The sequence below is a fragment of the Heliangelus exortis genome, chromosome Z (assembly GCF_036169615.1).
Source record: "Heliangelus exortis chromosome Z, bHelExo1.hap1, whole genome shotgun sequence".
Classification (NCBI taxonomy): Eukaryota; Metazoa; Chordata; class Aves; order Apodiformes; family Trochilidae; genus Heliangelus; species Heliangelus exortis.
The window spans coordinates 55,510,479-55,529,909 of NC_092454.1; the positions used below are offsets into that span (position 1 = coordinate 55,510,479).

A 19,431-nucleotide genomic window follows, 5' to 3' on the forward strand; every position below is an offset into this window, starting at 1 on the left:
TGGCAAGCTGTATTCTTCCAAATTCATATTGGAAACCGTGAGAAATAAGACGGTCTAGATATATTCTAGTAAAAATACTCTCCTGTTTCTTCAAGTGGAAAGATGTGAATGTTGTCTGTAAACTGTTAGGTGGATGTTCTTAATGTATTTTAAATGATTGGATGACAAGAAATCATATTTGATTCCGTATGAACATAGTGCTAATTTGTCTATGATGCATGTGAAAAGGTGGCATTTATATTTGTATCTCTTTGTACTGTCTTTATAGGTGTTTTTCTTTAAATAGAATATGATTTTCTCAGTTTGCAAAATTAATTTTCATCCACAAATCAGTCTCTGTCAGCACCAAGGAAAAAGTGGCATTAATCCTTGTTTTCAAAATTTGTTATTATTTCATGTGAGCAATCTATGACCATAGGGAATAGTCTTGTAGAAACTTAGCAATTTGCCTTGTTTGGCATGATAGGTATTTTTGTGCTTAATTTTTCATGTGCAGCATTTGGGCTGATGTCAAAAAAATCAAACTCATAAGATTGGAATTACCCATGATACGTCAAATCCCTGCATACACAAATGCACTCTCAGCATCAGCAAACTGCTCCTTTCTTTTTTAATTTATCTTTTTTTTTTTTTTTTTTTTTCCACAATCTCACAGCACTATTATAGTAAGTTTTGTCTGTTGTTTTCAGGTTGATCCCCTGTTTACAGTGCCTGCACCTCCACCTCCGATTTCCAGCAGTATCACACCTCAGATTCTGCCTTCCTACTTTTCCCCATCTTCATCCAATATTGCAGCACCAGTCGAGCAGCTTTTGGTACGGACTCGTTCAGTGGGTGTAAATACTTGCGAGGTTGGAGTAGTAACAGAACCCGAATGCCTTGGACCCTGTGAACCTGGGACCAGCGTGAACTTGGAAGGAATTGTGTGGCATGAAACCGAAGAAGGTAAATTGTTTTTTTCCAATAGATTTGTCTTTTGAGATATGTTAACAGGAGGGGAGTTTGCTGTATCTGCCTGTGTGTGAACTAAGGACTTGCTAAGTCTGTTGGGACCCCATTATATACAATGGCAGTTACAGCTGTATAGCTCAGCTAGTGATTTTTGTCTTTTAAAAACAAATGGCAGTTTTTTTATTATCTAAGCAGATGTATTTTCCATATTACCTGCTATGTAACCCCACTTAACAACAGAATTGTTTCTTACTGCTATATGGAGAAAAACACATAAAGAAATAGCTAGTAGGGTAGCAAAAATGTACTATTTAGATGTACGTAACAAGGGGGTTATATATGATTGTAGTGGATATATGAATTGTTTATATGAAAACTTAAGAAGCTGAGTATTTTGGAATTCAGACACTATGATCAAGCCTGCCACAATTATGTAACAATAGAAGCCACAAGAGACTACAGAAATTCAATTTCATGTGATTATTGTTTGCATTTTGGTTATTTGAAACATGCTTTAAGAGGAAAGCCTTCTTTCTCAAAGAGAAGCGTGCCACAAGTGCTATCTAAACCAGAGTGATTTCTTTAATATCCTTTGAAGGAATTTAGCCGAGTAGAATCCCCCCAGCTTTAGGGAATATTAAATGTGGATTTGCTATGATTCGGAACAAAGTAAGGAGAAGGAGAGCCCTCTGTGATCTGCAGATTTTTTTCATTTTGGTTTTCGAAAGTTCATTATTAAAATACAAGCTTTCTCCTGTAAATACTAAAGATACTATGTCTATGCACTAAAATGCTGCAATTTTTGGTTCAGTGATAGCCGATCTATCCAGTTACAGTTGCTTGAGGGTCTTCCTGTGATTGTTCTTACACTTGCTTTGAGGATTATTTAATTTTTAGTGATCTACCTCCCTCAGCAGTGAAAACAAGATTATTTACAAAAGGATATAATGAACAAATGCAGCAGTGCATTGCTTCATGATAAATCCCAACATCCTTCATACCCACAATGGCATTTGGTCCTTTGCCATGATATATAAGACCTCACCAAAGTGCTCTACACTGTCCTCTCAAAAATCAATAGAGAGGCAGATTTACTTGCTTTTATATGCTTTCATCCATCCATCTTTGTATATGTGTACAACAAATTCATAAGTTAGATTGATCCTTTTAGATTGTTTTTAAAGCACAGTATAAATTCTGTTTTAAAATATTCCAGCAGAGATGACTTTAGTGGCTCCAATCTTCCTTAACTGGCCTGTAGTAACCAGAGCTGGAATGTGTGGGCGTTAACTGTGTTGACATGAAAGAGCAGTAGCTGTTAATAGTGTTATTCTTGCTGAATAAACTAAACTTGTGACCTGCACTGAATTAAAGAAGCCTGCCTTGTTAAAGTTTTGGCACCAGAAATGAAGTATTAAAAAAAAAAATGCATTCTGGTTGAGGCAACATTCCATGTACCAGTTTTGCAGCACTTTATTGGTTTAAAAATTCTTGTTAGCTAACAGTAATTAACTCCCTTAACCATTCCTCAGTTAGTCTAAAAACAATTTTCTGAAACTAATCAGGCATTCAAAACTGCCACGTTTGAATTGAAGAGGTTTTGAATGTGCCTGTTTTCACAGCTTTACAAGTACTGTTTGGTAACACTATGCCTATGAGTGACTACAGTAATAGATAAATGTGATTCTGAAATACTCTAGCTAAGATGTAGATGAAGAGACTGAAGATAATTTATATTATTTCATGATGTATGCCTTGTACTGTGATCTTTGTGTTTTACTGTTTCAGACACTGCTGAATGAAGAAAGTAACACAAATTTTATTCAGTGTTCACAATCAACACTGTATGATAAAAAAAAAACAGTTCCTAATGATAATTTTTGCATTTTAATTTAGTTTTGACATTTGGGGCACATATATATGTATACATTTAGCTGTTTTCAAATTTTCTGACATGTTTGCGAAAGCAGCTATATAGCAGCTTGCATTAAGCCATTTCTGCCAAATTTGATAAAACAGGGTGCAGATGGGTTTTCTATATATCTTTAACACAAGGAAGATTATGAGGTACTAATTTTGTGCACTTAGGATTTTTACTTTAATTAGGCCAAAACATGACATTTCTTAAATTGATGTAAATCTGGAGTATTTTCACTGAATTTTTTGTAATTGGTGGCATCTAAAACCATCTTGATATTCATAATGACCAACTGAAATATGAATTGCCTTTGTGATGCCCGTGTTTCTTTCATATGCACTCCCTATGCTGCTTTCCAAAACCTAATAAAAACACACATGCAAACTGACATCTATGTAGCTGTCTACCTATGCAGTAGCCTTTTAACATAAGTCAATTCTAAGAAGCTAAGGTATGAAGAATTGACTTTGACTTACATTTTGAAACGTTTGAATTATATGGTATTTGATTTAGCCACTCTGTAAGATGAGCTGTTAGGTGCTCAGAATAGGCTTGTAGGATGTCTGCATTCTCTATGGCATATGGGAACTCTGAACCACATGTGTTGCCAGGCAGCCTTCATATGCTACATCAACTAGCTGTGGGAATGCAAGTACAGAAAGGATGTGGTGATAGCAGTTATTTAAATAAGAACAGTAGAGTGAGTAAAGAATAAGGAAACTGGATAGTTTATGTATAACTCATTATGAAACATAATATATGCATTTCAGAAGAGAAGGTGTATACTTGAGAATTCATGTTTTGAAGGTTTTCAATATCTGAAATAGCCAGTTTTCTTTTAGAAATGTTAAACAAGTTGTCACATTCTGTTGTATTTACTCTTCAAGGTCATAAAAAGAATGATGTTCGGCTTTATTAGCCATATTTTTAAGATAATAACTTCAAAGGAGGGGAGAAAAGCAGTGCTGGACAAAACTGTGGCAGATCAAAGAAAGCTTTATTACTATAGCTCTGCTCATTTATTCCATGCCAATCTGTTCAGTTGAGTTGATCAGCAGATTTAATAAATTAGACCCTTTTTCCAGAGTGTTTCAATCTTAAGACATTTAGAGGGAAGCTGGCATCTGAAGTCTGTCACATTTTATTATTGGACTTTTTAACTAACCATAGCTGGTTACTCAGATAATTGACTGAGACTGCTGATTATCACGCGGGCATTTCTCAGTTGCACTGCAAAACTATGTAGTGGTTATTTTCTACATATGTATGCTGTAGGCATTTTCATCTGCATAATGACCTTGTTTGGATATGACTTGGTAATGTATACAAAGTGCTGCTAATGCCTGGAGAAAATAATATTGAAGGAACTAGTTGAGGCTGCTTTTTAGTAGTGGAATGAGAAATGGCTATGGGCAATTCAGCCTGAAAGTTGGCAGCTGATGCAGGTATGTGACACCAGAAACTATCATCCAGTAGTAGTAGGTTGGTGTAGTGTTATTGGAGTGTTGTTTTTTTGTTTTTTTTTTTTGGTTGGTTGGTTGGTTGGTTTTTGGCTCTTTTGATACTCTGGGAAACAGCTGCTAAAAGTCTATACTTCTAAACTGAGAAATAAGGTTTATCTATAATCAGGTACTTTCTAAATTGTGTAATTATCTTTTGAGAAAACAGTTTTGAAGAGCAAAGTAATTGTTTCTTACTGCCTGGAGGAAATAAAAATGATCCAGAAAAAAAGGGTAACCACCAACCAATGTTCTAAATTGCTTAAAGCTTGCTTTTTTTGTTTAGTTCTGACATGCAGTTGTCCTGAGTCACATCCTAGTAATGGAGTATGTCTTTAAATCTTGAAGTAACTGATTCTGATGACTTCTTCTTTGCCTGAAAACTGTGTAGGATACAGCCATCCATCACCTTGCTGCCAAAACAAGCTGTCTACATGCAGGTTTAGAGTGCTTTGCATTCCTGCACTGACATTCGTCCTTTTTGTGCAGTTTGGGTACAACTTCTTGTTGTAACAGATAATGGGGAAATGAGTTGTGTTTTTAAATCTGTCCTCTTGTCAAGGTTAGCATGTAGATTTTTTTATAACTCGAGACTACTTGACAAATATAAGAAATAGGAATCCTGGAAATCTGATGCGATCACCTTCAGGATATTTGTAATTTAGTCTAGCGTCAGTTCTGATGCTACTTTGCAGAAATTTTTAGTAGAAAGGAGAGCACTTAGATGACAAAGAGGCATGCTGGTACTTGCTGTGTATGAGTTTCTCAGCCTGATATGTTTGCAACTAATATGCATAGATACTGTTTTGAAAACATATCTATTGCACAGAGCTAAAAATTAATTCCTCCCTGTCTCATTATATGGTGTTATTTTTTTCAAAAACAATTTAAAAAGAACAGTTTGTTTTAAATGTCTTTGGTTATGAGTTTGTACATGTATGTGTAACTTAGGGTGTGTACGTGTTTATAGAAATACAAGAATGAGAAGTAGTCTGACTGCCTTTGATTCCCTTTCACACCTTTTGTGGTTTAACAACCACATTTTCCTACTTTCACAAATGCAAACACGTGATGAAATAATGAAAGTTGTAATGTTGAAGCACGTAAGTAAACAAATGCAGAAATTAGAGATTAAAAAATATGTTACATTGAAGAACATTATAGTAATTCATAGAAATTCAGATAAACACGATTAAATCACACTGTTGGTTTGAGCCCAGGCAACATTTATGGAGAGGTAATATCCTTTACTAAATCAAGTGATACAGTTGTAAAAAACAGGTAAGCTTTCAGACTGGGTGCATTTATGTTCTGTCTTTTCTGTGTAAGGTAGACCATAGACTTGCTGAATATAGAAGCAGTGGCTTGGTATTGTTGTTGACCACCGTATTGAGTTCCCAATTGAAAGCCAGCATAGGAGAGAAGCATAAATATATCAACTACTCAAAAATCAGGCTTTGCTGTGCCCATGTTACAGAAAAACAGTTTGTGGAGAATGTAGTTGGGTTTGGCTAGCTACTTGAGCAAAACACCTAAAATCCAACAATTTTCTGCTGACATGTTGAATCATCTGCTGACCTATATGAATGTCAGCTAGGATAAAAAAGTCATCTGTTAAGAAAAAGCCTATATACATGTTTATATTTTAAGATACGAGGTTTAATTTTTGCTCCTCCTACTGTCTGTGTTAACAGGATCAGTAAATCAATGGATTTGAGGAAGCTGGAGGTAGGCAATTTGTTAAAAACCTCAGCTGTCTCGTGGTATTATCTAAGGAACTTGGACTGATAGCTAGTACTTGTTACGAAGAAACCTGTAGCAGAGAAATGGACGATATCTGCTAATGGGAAGCCACAGCCCTGCATAAAAATGTTTTTGGCTTATGGAAGCTCTACCTACTTTACAAAAGGAGTTTGGGAGATAGGACTTTGATATCTACATAGAATATCTGAGAAATGTTCTAAGAGTTTAACATTACAGGTTTTGTACTTTGAGAAGGATTTATCTGTAGGTACACTGAGGTTTGTTGGGTCTGAGGGGCCTTTTTGATTTCAACAGTTTGCTTGATCTATCAGTGTATGCACTTCTTTAGGGACTAAAACTGTTCTGTAGCTGGCTTCCATAGTCTGTCTTGTGTATTTGTTTGAAACAGACAGTACTGGCCAGTGTTGGAGACAAGGAGTGGACTAGGTGGACTCTAGTCAAAGTCACTATGGCAGTAGTTTAATTTTCCCAAATTTTTCTATAATACAAAATTTTTGTGCTGAGAGAACCAAAAAGGGAACTGATTTTGACTGAATCATAGAATAATGTAGGTTGGAATATCATCAAGTCCAACTGTTACCTTAGTGCACTGCCAAGTCCACCACTAAACCATTTCCCTAAGCACCACTTCTACATGTCTTTTAAATGACTCCAGGGTATTTTAAATATTTCCAGGGGTGGTGACACCACCACTTCCCTGGACAGCCTGTCCCAATGCCTGACAACCCTTTATGTGAAGAAATTATTCCTAATATCCAATCTAAAACTCCCCTGGCACAACTTGAGGACATTTCCTCTTGTCCTATCCCTTGCAGCTTGTGACACCAACACCCACCTTGCTACAATCTCTTTTCAAGTAGTTGTAGGGGGCAATGTCTCCCTTTAGCCTCATCTCCAGGCTAAACAACTCCAGTTCTCTTGATAGCACATAAGAAAATGTCACACAAAGCCTTCAGTTTCCCAATTAAGCAACAACTTGTAGTCTATTCGATACTTTTTCCATCTAAAATAAATGAAGCAAATAGTAATTTTAGAGACAGACTCCTGTGTATCCACAGAAGCCTCCTAGAATAGTTATAAATGGTTGTGACTGCTTCTTATGTTGTACCTGGGTGAGCTGACGTGGCTTTGAGTTACAATGAATGAGCTGGGCTACAATAACCAAACATTTGCAGGCTTTGTTCACAGCAAATAGTAGATAAATCATGTCAGTGTAAGAATTCTCAGTGAAGGAGAAATGCAAAATAGGTTATGGATATTCCCTACCAGCAGCACTGTATGTCTGATGGGACGTATTTTGACCTCCTTGAGTTTAATTCTGATTGTTTCACACAGCACTGCTTTTTCCAGGCATGTTTAATTAGTCATTCATTTAGACAGTAATTTCAGTTTTAATCTTCAAAGTTTTTTAAAGTTGAAAGTTTAAAAAAAGTTGTCTATGCTTTAAAGCATCATAGGTTAGTGAAACTCTAAAAAAAATCAACAAAAAACAATGAACAAAATGAAAGCAAAGTGAAATGACTGCTAATTTCCAGGCTTTCTTAATGCAGTGAAGAAGTCAAAGCAGTTCATCACCCCTTCTATTTCTTACAAAATTATTCCTTCAGAAGATTTTCGAGGAGTGCAGACTGCCACTGGAAGAAAAGCATTCAGGAAACTAGTGAAAAGATGAGGTTAAATGTTAAATTTGGTATTTAAGTGTCAGCACTCTTCCTTAAATGTATACACACCACAGGATTTAACTGGTGCTAGTCCTAAAACTTTGTGTAGAGATGCTGTACATCGTTGTTGCATGGAGGAATGCATGATTTGTTTACTGCCTGGTGCTTGCCTTGTTGCTTCCTTCTTAAGGATACAGATGTAATGCTAAGCAGAGCATAGCCACAGTACAGTTGCAATTAGTGACCAAAAATATCCAAAGTTACTTTTTTAGCCAGGGTAGAAATGGCCAACTTATTTAAAAGGACCTGACAAATACCACATTTTACAGTTTAGTAAGAAGACTGAGTGTTTCTCTCTTGGCATAACCCAAAGCAGAGAATGAAGTCTTAACACATTCCAGACAGTGTTTGCTTAAAAAGCTGTGTATTGCCAGACTGCTGCAGAGGAAGACAAGCAGTGCTGCTTGTGCATACATAGAAAATTACCCCTTTTACAAACAAGCATATGAGGGCAGGGAGGGTGCATAGGAAAAGGGAGGAGGATAATTGAGATTGGAAACGTTTGCTTAGAGCTATTTGAATGTGAAACTGAGCTGGCTCAAGCAATGAGATTATGAACACTGGAGGAGTTCTGTAAGAGCAGCAACAGTTTTGAGCATTAACTGCTCAAAAGCAAAATCTCAATAGCCGCAAATTGCTTAGAAGTCAGACCATTCCTGTGCAAAATACTTGCAACATGTGGTGTTTGGATTTGTAGATCGCAGGGGGGAGAGATGTCTGCTAATGAAGAAAGTATGTGTGCGTGCAAGTGTTTTCTTACTGAGTAAATACCACTGGAATAAGGAATGGAAGCACTGGTCTTTAGCTGGTGTGGTTCAGGGATAAAAATGCTTATTTAGAGATGTTCTCACAGTCCCTCTAATTTTATACAAAGTTTAACTAGTTAGGAAAAGCTGTAATCTTCCAGTTTTGCAGCACTTCCAAGTATTGCTCGTCTTCTGCAGTGAGAATTCTGTAAATGGGAGGTCTCTTAGTTAGTGGACTGTATGTTTTAACCAGTGCAGATTAATATCAATTTAATAAAATATTTTTTCTTCTCTTCTTGCATTTTAGGCTATGCAGCAAAAAGCTGCTTTTGGCATTGGAAATAACATGCCTGTGTAGGATCAATGGCTGGCTTTTGAGTTTTCAGAACAGTGGAAAGTTACATTTTGTCACCCTGAGGGCATATTCATAATTCTTTCCAGTTATTACTGATGAGTTACTAACTACTTACTAGCTTGGAACTCTTGGTAACAAGAAGTCCAGAAAGCAGTAGGAAGATCTCAAAAATGTTGAGCACTGAAGAGTTCTCTAGCCTTCAGTGTTACTTAAAGATTACAGCTTATATTTTTGTTCTAAAACAGGGATACAGGAAAGGTAGAGGTTGAGGATGAAGAAAAAGACTATCAAAAGAGAAAAGCTCAAGGCAAATAGCTTTTTTTGATTTAGACTGAAAAACTAGGTCTAAATACATTAAGGCTAGTGTTGCAACAGAAACCACCCTTGAAGTTCATCAATTTGATGTCCCCAATGCCATGAGATTTAGGGGTAACATAAGAGCCAAAACCAGCTGGGATAGAAGACAAAAGGCCAGAATTAGATCACTTTTCTTTATGTCTGTCTTTTGAGGATTTTTTTGTCTTTTTGTTGGGTTGGACTTTGTTTTTTTTCATGGGGGATTTTTTGTTTTGTTTTGTGTTTTGTTTTGTTTTGTTTTTTTGTTTGAGCCTTCTTTAAGATTTTTGCATAGTGTTCCCTTACTTGGGAAGTTATGTTAATATATTTTAGTGATTTTGTTTTGTTGTTCTTTCTGCATGAACATTAACAGGCAGATCAGTCCATTAACTTTTTCTCCAGTGACTTATTCAATGATGTAAAGACCTCCATTAATAAAATGAAACAGAAGTTAGTTGTCAGGACATGGTAGTTCTGTATCTTGTCCCTAACAGGGAGAAAGAGTGTTGTGGAAAATGGGTTTCAAACAGAGGTAGCTGCAGATCAATCTTCAGTTAATCTAGAGATAGATGCCTTTTTCCCCTGGTCACTTAGAACGTCTTCATTTAAGCAGGCTGAAATAAGTAATTACATTTTACTGCCTGTTTACTTTCCCTTACAGTGACTGAATCTGTACTTCTTAACCTTGCATTCATAGAGAGCTGCCTTTTGTGGGTCTTTTAAAGCCTGAGGCTATGTGACCCCCTCTAGTTAGGAGACTTTAGAAACGGAAAGAACAGTCTCATGTTTCAGTAAAGGAGCTGTTTTCCTAAGGGAAGAGATAAACTGATGACAACTTTCAGATAATGACTTTCAGTGTGTTACAGATTTTTTTTTTTAAGAAGGTTGTTTTTTAGGTTTTTGGCAACGATTTTATTAAAATCCTGAAAGTTATGAATGTAGGTTCTGTGGTTTCTGAGAAAGTTTTGCAATGAATTAATGTTTGCTTCTTGAGAAATTTTGCTCAAACCACTACTGGTGACAGTGAAGCCAGAACAAGTTTGTGTATATCCAAGCCAGTTTTATGCAGAAGTACCCGTGGCTATTGGTAGACTGCATTTAGTTGCAGAGTAAGGAAAGAACTACTGCTGGTTACAAGCAGCAATTGAAAAAAACAAACAAAAAAAACCCCCACAAAAAACAGCCTTCCCTCAACCAAACAAAAAAACCCAACCCAAACCAAACAAATCAAAACAAACCAACCCAAACAAAACAAAACAAAACAAAACAACAGAAAACCCAAACACCAACATATTGTTCCTGGGTTGCAACAATTCCCAGCTAGAAACCTGTATTTAGAGATGATACAACCTCTAAATAAATCTTGGTGATTTATTTATAAGGTCAGTGGAAACTGCTGTTTCATTACTGTTTGGTACATAATGAAAATCAAATCCTTTTTCAAAATTCTGAGAGGATGGTACTTCAGCACAGTCAATATGCCCTTGAAAAAGTTTTCCATTTTTTTCTGTTGTATAAAGGAAAGATGTTTTCTGTAGTAGTGTTACAAAAATTAAGAATTCAGTATTTTTACACGTCAGACCTGTTTGACTCTGTAGTAGCACTATAGTTTAGTTATTTGACAGTAGCTGATTTCTGAGCTTTCTCAACTTCACTCTTTCAAACCCAGCTAAGCCCCAGTTCCTCCTGAGTGGAGGGTACTGGAGATGGGAGCGAATGATCTTGTTTTAAAATATAGTGACATTTAGTTTGTCTCCCATTAAGCTGGCTAGTCAGGCCTTGTTAGAAACAAATATAGCTGGGAAAGGGTCAAACATAGTTCTGGTGGAGGAGAAAAAGCGGCAGTGAGGCTGTCCTAACACCTGCTGGTGTAAGCCTGAGAGATCTCTACTGTGCTTCCAGCACCTGCTGATCCAGCATTCATTGAACTGCATGCAATTTCTCACAATTTAGGTTTCTTGGAAACAACAAACCTTCACATCCTATTGGACAGTTGTCATCTAAATCTAAGTTGTGTGTGTATGTGTGTGTGTGTGTGTCCCATAAAGCTCTGCAGACTGGTTTCTTTAAATTTTCCTCTCTACAGCATTTGAGGTTCTGACAGGCTTGACCACTATACTTTATACTGAGATATGGCCTCTTGCTGAGCAGGGAAGCTGCAGATGCCAGCAGACCTGAAATGGACCCGAAATCATCCCTCTTGATAGTGGGGATGAAGTTCTGTAGCATTTTATTCTCTTATTTCATAATACTCTGGAAGTTTTTCCCCAAGAACTGACAAGCAGTTTCTCCCCTCAGCTGAGGAATAAAGGTAGCACAGAGGTTCAGATTTACCAGCTGATGGTGCCTTTTTATGAAACTTGAACCAGAAGGCTAATGCTATTTCTTATCTTGATTCTGCCCATGCAAGTGGCACATGAAATAAGTAAAAATAAAGGGGGTAATGGGACTCCTTAGGGGAGAGCGTAAATCTATGCTTGGTTTTGCTGCAAGGTAGTGGGTGGTGAAAGGGTTTCAGATGGTTCTGTTGGTCTAGACAAGCAAGTGACAGGAAATAACTTGGAGAATATGTTTATTTATTTTTTTATCCCCAAAGCCTTATCTTCAAGGAACACAGAAATGCTGTTGTGAAAAGAAACCTCCACTTGGACAGACAACTTGATGTAGGCAAAGCTGCTAATTTGTTTTCAGCTTCAAGAAGATTTAGTCTTTACATCCTTGGCAGTAACACACAATGTAATTGTTTCCCTTCTTCTTAATCTTCAGTCTAGCTGCATTCATCAGTGTAGCTAGGAAAGGCTGGAATGTTGACTGAAGTAGCTGCACCAGATAGCCTCTCCTAACAGGCAAGGAGAAGTTACTCCAGGACTCTTCTGCCTTTCTAGTATCATAGAATCATAGAATCATAGAATCCTAGGGGTTGGAAGGGACCTCGAAAGATCATCTAGTCCAACCCCCCCTGCCAGAGCAGGGCCAAAGTATGTAAGGGGGACACTCACCATTCTTTTCATGGTTACATCTAGTCACAGAAAGACTTTTGTGCAGAAAGGAAAATCAGTCATTGGGTATGAAAAGGAGGTGACAGAATTAATGTTCTTACACTGGCAATGTTGTTCAGTTATTAGAGGCTCTCTAAATAACAGCTTTGCTTTAATCTATTTTGTGCCTCTTTCTTCCACAAAAGTAATTTTGTAACCCTACAATTTTAAAATGCTTTAAAAAAACCTAACTGTGCACCAAAAGATTTGTTTGTATTCCTATTATTCAGTTTGGCAGTGTTTGTGGCCAGCAGCTGCTTACACTTTTGGAATATGTACCATTAACATACCACTGGTATAAACCTAGCTCAGTTCACCAAAAATACCAGGGAAGGGATATAGCATATCATTGAGCAATTAAATTATGTAGTCAATCCAGTGGTTAAGCTTGGGTCAGCTTTGAAGGGTAAATTTCATTGCTGGGATACATTCTTGGCTATGAATGAATGCATGAATAATCTTTCTTTGAACCTTAAGATGCACAATAGACACAATAACTCTTGAGTTGAACTCTTTAAGAGTAGGCTGATTTATGGACAACTGTTGAAAGTGCTCCCAGTCAAATTATTTTTTCATCTGTGAAGTGGAAACCTGCAGTATAATAATTAGTGTATACCATTGAAATGCTAGCCAGATAAAGGCTGAGCAAGTCTTCACTGTGGGTTTTTAATTTATAGATTAAAAAAGAAAAAGTAGTTATTTTGACATGCTACACAGCCATAAACCAAGAATCACTTGTCAAGGCTCCAGCAGACAAATAGCTGAAGGCGTTACTGACCTCAGCTGCTCAGCCAGTTGATCTGTGTGTAAGGCAACAGCAGGGATTGTGTATGTTCCCTAGTGCCAGCAAGCTCACAAACTTCCATAAACCACAACTATTTTAATTTCCTAAGTGCTGTGATTCAGGTGACCAAGGATCTGACGTGTTTGTTTCTGCCCTCCATGCTTCATTGGTTATAGTCTCAAGCAAAGGGCTGGGCTAGATGTACGGGGCAGGGTATCCTCACCCACTACAAATGTTGATTTGACCGAGTTTACCTATTGTAGGGCTTAGTTTGCTAGAAGGATCAAGAGAGGTGTGTTTTTTGATCAGCCATAATGGCTTGGCATAACACCTTTTCAATGCTGGAGAAGGGGAATGTTCTTTCCCAATATCCATTTCTGAGCTATTGTGTCCACATTGCAGTGCTAGGGGTTTTATTGATTGCCATAAGAAATTCTGCGTTATTAAAATGGTGTTGTAAAAGTTTTTTTTTAAGGGAGTGTTTCTGAGAATTAGTTGCAGAAGGAGCAATTTGATTTTATTTTCTTTTAGTTAACAGACTAAGCAGATGGAAAAGCAGACCTGGAGTAGTTTTGCTGGCTGGCTGCCAAAATTCTGTAAATTTTGATTTGTGTGGATATGAAACAGTTTTATTTTTCCCTTTTTGGAAATGTATGCCTGAAAGTCTTTGGGAAATTAATTGTTGGTTTCCTGTGAAATGTGCACTTGTAAAACAAATGTTGTAGCAATGTGCCATGCAGACCCTGTGTTGTGTCAATTAGTATGTGTGACATCAGCAAACTCCACAGGCTGTCACAGGCTAAAGCACTTTTCAAAGCATCATTCCTTCAGAACTCTCCAGAAAAAGGATTTAAAAATGACACAAATTTGAAGTGCAGTTCAGTACAATTTTAGTGTCTACCTTTGACACTCAAAATGCACAGGGTTCATAATTCTACCAAACAAGATTTTTTAATGCCATTTGACCTTACACTTTTATATATTTGAATTTAACAAGGTACTTACATTTGCAAAATCTTTATTAACAAGTAAGTTTGAGATGATCCAGAGTTGGAAATCTTAAATGTGATGTTCCACGTGGGGAAAGAATAAAAATACTAATGTTTCACCCTTGGTCTTTCTCCTCTTCACTTCACTATGCTCTGCAATTCCACACCAGAATGCCAGAATGACTTACAAAAAAGAGTTACTTTAGCATTTATTAACTGTGGCATTGATGATGACATCGCCACTAATTACACTCGAAGAAACCTTTGTTTAACAGTAAAAAACGCTAGGGATTTAAGCACAGGACTGACAGCTTGGGTCTTTTTTTTTGGGGGGGGGGGGTTTGGGTTTTTTGTAGCTTTTCTCCTGGAAATTTTAGGAACTTGGATTCTCACTGTTCAGCATTTGAGTCTTCAAGATCAAAAGGCCTTTCCTTCAAAGAGTTTCGTGTTGTTATTTAAATGGTAATTGGCTCTATCCTCAGTTTGACTGCGGGCATTTTAACTTTAGTAGGTTTAGGATTTCATTATTTTCAGTTCCCTGCTTCTAATGGAGGAGGCGATTTGGGGAATGACAAAGATTAATTGCAAATTTGGAAGCTAGTTACTAGTGACAAGAGTTGATAACTTTCGGTAAGGCACATATGCTATTTGAACAGCATGTGTTCTGTAATGAATGATTTTGCTTGCTATAGTAATTTGCCTCTTCTTTACTGGTGACTTTTACATCTGGAGTAGTTCCTCACTGACAGGTGAATGTTTCTGTATAGTGTGGACTGTCAAGTAGACGTAAATTATGGGATTTGTTAAACTGTTTGCCTAAAGACCTCTTGGTTCAATAGAGTACTCTGGAGAGAAGGCTGTGGCCACAAAACTCTGGTCTCTGGGGAGACAGTGCTGGAAGACTAGAAACCTTTGGTGAATAGTTTCCACAGTAATCTGCAATACTTCTTGGTGCAGAAAACGTTACGGTCCCACAATGTTTTTTGGAGACAGAACCAACATTTTGCTTTTATTGCTATTCACTCCTTGCTCAATTGGACTTCAGTTCCTCTCATGTAAAGTCTATTACTGTTATTACCTTCAGCTGTCAGTGTGATGAAGAAACATGAAAACTGCTGTCATTAACCAGTCAAGGTTAAACAGTTTCATTAACAGATGTATTCCTATATTGTCTTACTGCTACTCAAATAAGTAAACTGCTGCTGAAGAGCACTGTAGAGCACGATGAGACGCTCTCTATGGTGACTTGGTTTTAATTCTTCTGAAGGAGTAAGAAGAGAGGGGGGTAGGAAAGGAAAAAATGGAAAAGACCCCAAGGTGTAATTACTGCTAGTATCCAAGCTATATTCAGTATTGACTTGTCTTCCTGCTAAGCAGTAAAGAGGAACCTGCAGGCCTAGGCTAGAATAACAAACAGATGAATGTGACAGTTTTCAAAATGCAACAATTTAGTTTATATTTATATTTTATAGTATATATATGGGAAAGAGGCATCTGAGGAATCTACAGATGGGTCTTTGCATGTGGCACCAAGGACTGCATTAAGAACCTCTGGTGTTTTCTAATAATGTTAGAGGTACCTTCCTGTTCACATGTTCCTTTTCTAATGGCTTTAGACCACCCAACATCAGATGTAACCTGCAGCCTTTTTTTCCTGCAGTCTCTTTCCTCCTCTTCCCCAGACAAATGGTGCATGTGTATTCATGGTTTTGCTTTCTGTTCACAGAGGTATCCAGCTGGGAAAATATAGTGTGTACAATACTCTCTGCCTTCAACTGGCATTTCTCATAAATTGCAACAGAAGCACTGCTATTAGCAGCTTAATAGCAGGTAGAATATACCACTACATATCAAGGCTCAGCAGGACACAGAAACTATGGTTACCAAATTTCAGAAAAGAAAGGGTTGGGAGGGAAAGTTTTATATCAGAATAATTGAGGAGGAGGGTGAGAAACATTTAAAATGGATTCATTAAAAGCTGCCTTTTTGGAGAGGGGGAAAAAAAACTAAAAAAAAAGGTTTATAGGGGCTGATTCAGTGGCTACAGCATTTGTTTTTTGCTGAATTGTTATTTTAGAAGACCTCACAAGAGGTTTCTATTACAAGCAGTGCAAAAAAAGCAATGCAAGTCCTTCTCTTTGGTCCTTAAAAAACCCTACTCTCCACACCCATTCCTTGAAATGCATTTTGAAAATACATAATACTTAACTGCTGCTGTAGTGTTAAGTGTTTATGACAGCAAGTTTGGGTCAGCCACAGTGTGTTTATGCAAGAAACAGAGGTTTGGTGGAAATAGACAAGTAAATAGCATTATATTTCTTATCACAGGATGCAATAAATTTAGAGTTTGTCCTCAGCTCTATTTAAACCCAAGTCTTGTTTGAAGAGGGTTACTGTAAGTTAGAAAATACATTACAATACTGAAATAAATTCAGTGACTTAGCATTTTTTGGTTAGGCTTTTTTGTTTTGTTTTGGGTTGATTGGTTTGGGGAGGATGGATAGTCAGATGAAATCTTATCACAAGTTGGCCTGTTTTTTGTGACCGTGGAAGAAAGGACAGGAAATAATTATTTTAAGTTGTGGCAAGAGAGATGAGTGAGATATTTTCAACAGCAGGGATAATGAGGCTGTGGAGTAGGTTGTCTAGCAGCTTGCAGAATCTTCTGTTAGAAGAAAATCTGTGCAAACATTTCTCAGGATCAACACTGATGAAAGCTTCAGATGTAATTGGAATTGATGGGACTTTATAGTTCAGTATTTCTAATAGCAGGATCATTCATAACAGATCTTGTTGATTTTTAATTTCTCCCACATGGTCTTACAGGGAGATTAGGACACAATGTCACCTTCTTTATTTTCCTTAGATTTAAAATTAGTTGAACAGCATTAGTGAAATATTTTTGAATGGCAGTAAAAAGGAAATTGTGGTGCCTAAACCAGAGCTATATATAAATTATAGCAGACAGCTATTAATCAAGGGCTTATGGGAACCAAATATGGAACAGAGAGTAACTCTCTTATGGACATCTTAGTAATGAAGAGACCAACTGTTGAATTTACACAGCTGAAGTAAAAAGAAAAGGAGCATGCAGCTACTCTTTGCTGGAAAGTTAGTCCTGTGTTTTAGCTAAGCTTTAATATTCATACCTATATCTAGGTAGTAAATATTTTATAATTTTGAAGGATGCTTCTCCAGTAACTTTGCTTTTCAGTAACACAATCTTTTAAAGCTGTCTTGTGAGGAATGAGGGAAGGCAGTGTTATAAACATAGCACAGCATTTTGAGATCCAAGAATACCATTCAGTCTGGGTGAGGCACATAAATAACACTAATCTTCTGTGAGGACAGCTGTTGGTTTTAGCTTGGAGAGTAATAAAGTTATACTGCTTTTCTCCTTCAGTTTTTCAAACTATTTTCAATACAGTACTTCTCCAGCAGTAAATATGTATTATCATTTTTTGTTTGGTTATTACTTTGAGGGGTATTGGTTGTATGTGGAGTTTTTCTTGGAGAGAAGACAAAAAATACCTCTTCTAGGTCTCAAAGATATTTACACTCAAATAATAATACTCAAAATGACTCAAAGGTGTATTTTATTTATGGCATCCATAAGATGGTTGGCAGCCAGGCATAAGGAGACAAAAATTCACTCATAGTCCCTTCATCTTTCTCATTCTTTGATCATTATTTCCTACCACCAATTAGTAGCTGTATTTTAAAATTTCCTAGTTCTGTGTTATTTTCTCTGTAACTGACCACATTTCTAAAGAAGTATTTCATGTACATAGTTTACTGATCTTCCATCAAGAAGGCCTTGAAAAAGTAGGTCTTCAGCCAATAGCTACCTTCTTATTGTGCCTGTTTCATTGTGTGGACAGGACAGGCGAGATTTGGCAGGATCAGAAAAATAAGTTTAAAGCAGTTTTATCTAGACACCAGTTCATCCTTGATATCTGCAGCAGCCGTCATTGTGGGTAATTGAAATCCAGAGCAATTTGGAAGGGTCTGTGAGCAGTGTCTTTCTTTCAAAAAGACCAATATTGACTCAAGGCCTTTTGGTAGCATTCTGCCTTGACTGTTAATGGACTGTTAATTATTTAGGTGGGAAATCCTTTGGAGAGAAGAAAACGCCTTTCTACTCTCTGAATGTTCCTCATGGTCTGCTGTCAGGTATAGCCTCCTATACATGAATGTCTAGAGTTTCCTTTTCAACTTCCAAATGTACTAGAAGTGGTATGTTGAACCCCTAACAAAACCAAGTTTTAACTTTTGTAAAAAATGGGTGCTGATATGTGAAATATAAAAGTACTTAAATAAACTCAGTGGCTGTCATCTTGCATAGAATAACTTCTACCTTAAAGGCTAGATACTGAAGTAATCAGTCTTCTGTTTTAAGGATGTTTTACTTCCCCTTCCCAGTTTGTCAAGTTTACCAGATTTTTTCATTTGTCATTTGAAATCCAGTCGTGTCTTTGCACTAGTCTGTAGGTGATTGAAGATAATACAAGATCTTCATTTCAGAAAATCCAGAAACTTCTTGAAAGGAACGGTCACTAAATTCATCACTGTTTTGGAAATACAGATTATTTGATGACTGTGCTTATATCTTCAGGATCCAATCAGTGTAAACAGAATGTGTATATTAATAGTCTTTATGAACTCTTTAGTCAAGTTTGAGTTTGTGTATCAAGGTAGGAGAAAAGGGCCTTTGGAAAGGAGAGAAGCAAAAGATAAAATGAGTTTGCAAAATTTAAGGAAAGCTAGAACGGGTCTGCTGGGCAACAGAACTCTTTGAGAAGTTTTTCTATAGAGTTCCTTCAGTTTTCAAAACCTTCAGTTTAAAGGGTGAAGGTAGCAGCCTTCTACCAGTTTTCCAGTCCTCTCTGCTTGAATGAAACCACAAGAACCTGATATGAGTTTCCTTTCGTGTAGCTATCCTGTATCCTCAAACCTTTTTCCTTGGAATCAGTTCACTAAGCAGCCTTTTTATGTGCCTATTCCCAAAAGTTTTCCTGCTAAAAAGAGGTTGCTTCTGGTTGTGCATAGTTCATGGGGCTCAGCAAAGAAAAAGAAAGCTTCTTGTAAGTAAGATGCTAAGTAGATCCAGTCTGTCAGTAATATGGTAAAGGCAAAAAGGCATAGTCTCTACAAGTGTTTTTCATGGATATTCAATAAAAGCCTATTTTACTGTATTTTTGAGTAGTTTACTGTCTTTTTTTAATAGATACTTTCAGGTGTTTTCAGATCTCTGTTAAAAAGAATATGTAAGTTCCTATTGTTAAATGTGCAGCCCTCAAATCTCCACTGGTATTTGTTGTGGAGTTTTG

The 19,431-nt window shown here is 37.0% G+C and overlaps 1 protein-coding gene across 4 annotated transcripts in view; it reads left to right on the forward strand.

Annotated features, from left to right (window-relative positions):
• ZNF608 (zinc finger protein 608) overlaps window positions 1–19,431 on the forward strand; it is an 87,720-nt gene that overhangs the window by 38,907 nt on the left and 29,382 nt on the right. For all 4 annotated transcript variants that reach the window (XM_071730511.1, XM_071730510.1, XM_071730513.1 and 1 more), the window contains exon 3: window positions 690–945. In XM_071730511.1, the coding sequence (XP_071586612.1) occupies window positions 690–945 (256 nt within the window). The remainder of the gene's footprint in view (window positions 1–689; window positions 946–19,431) is intronic.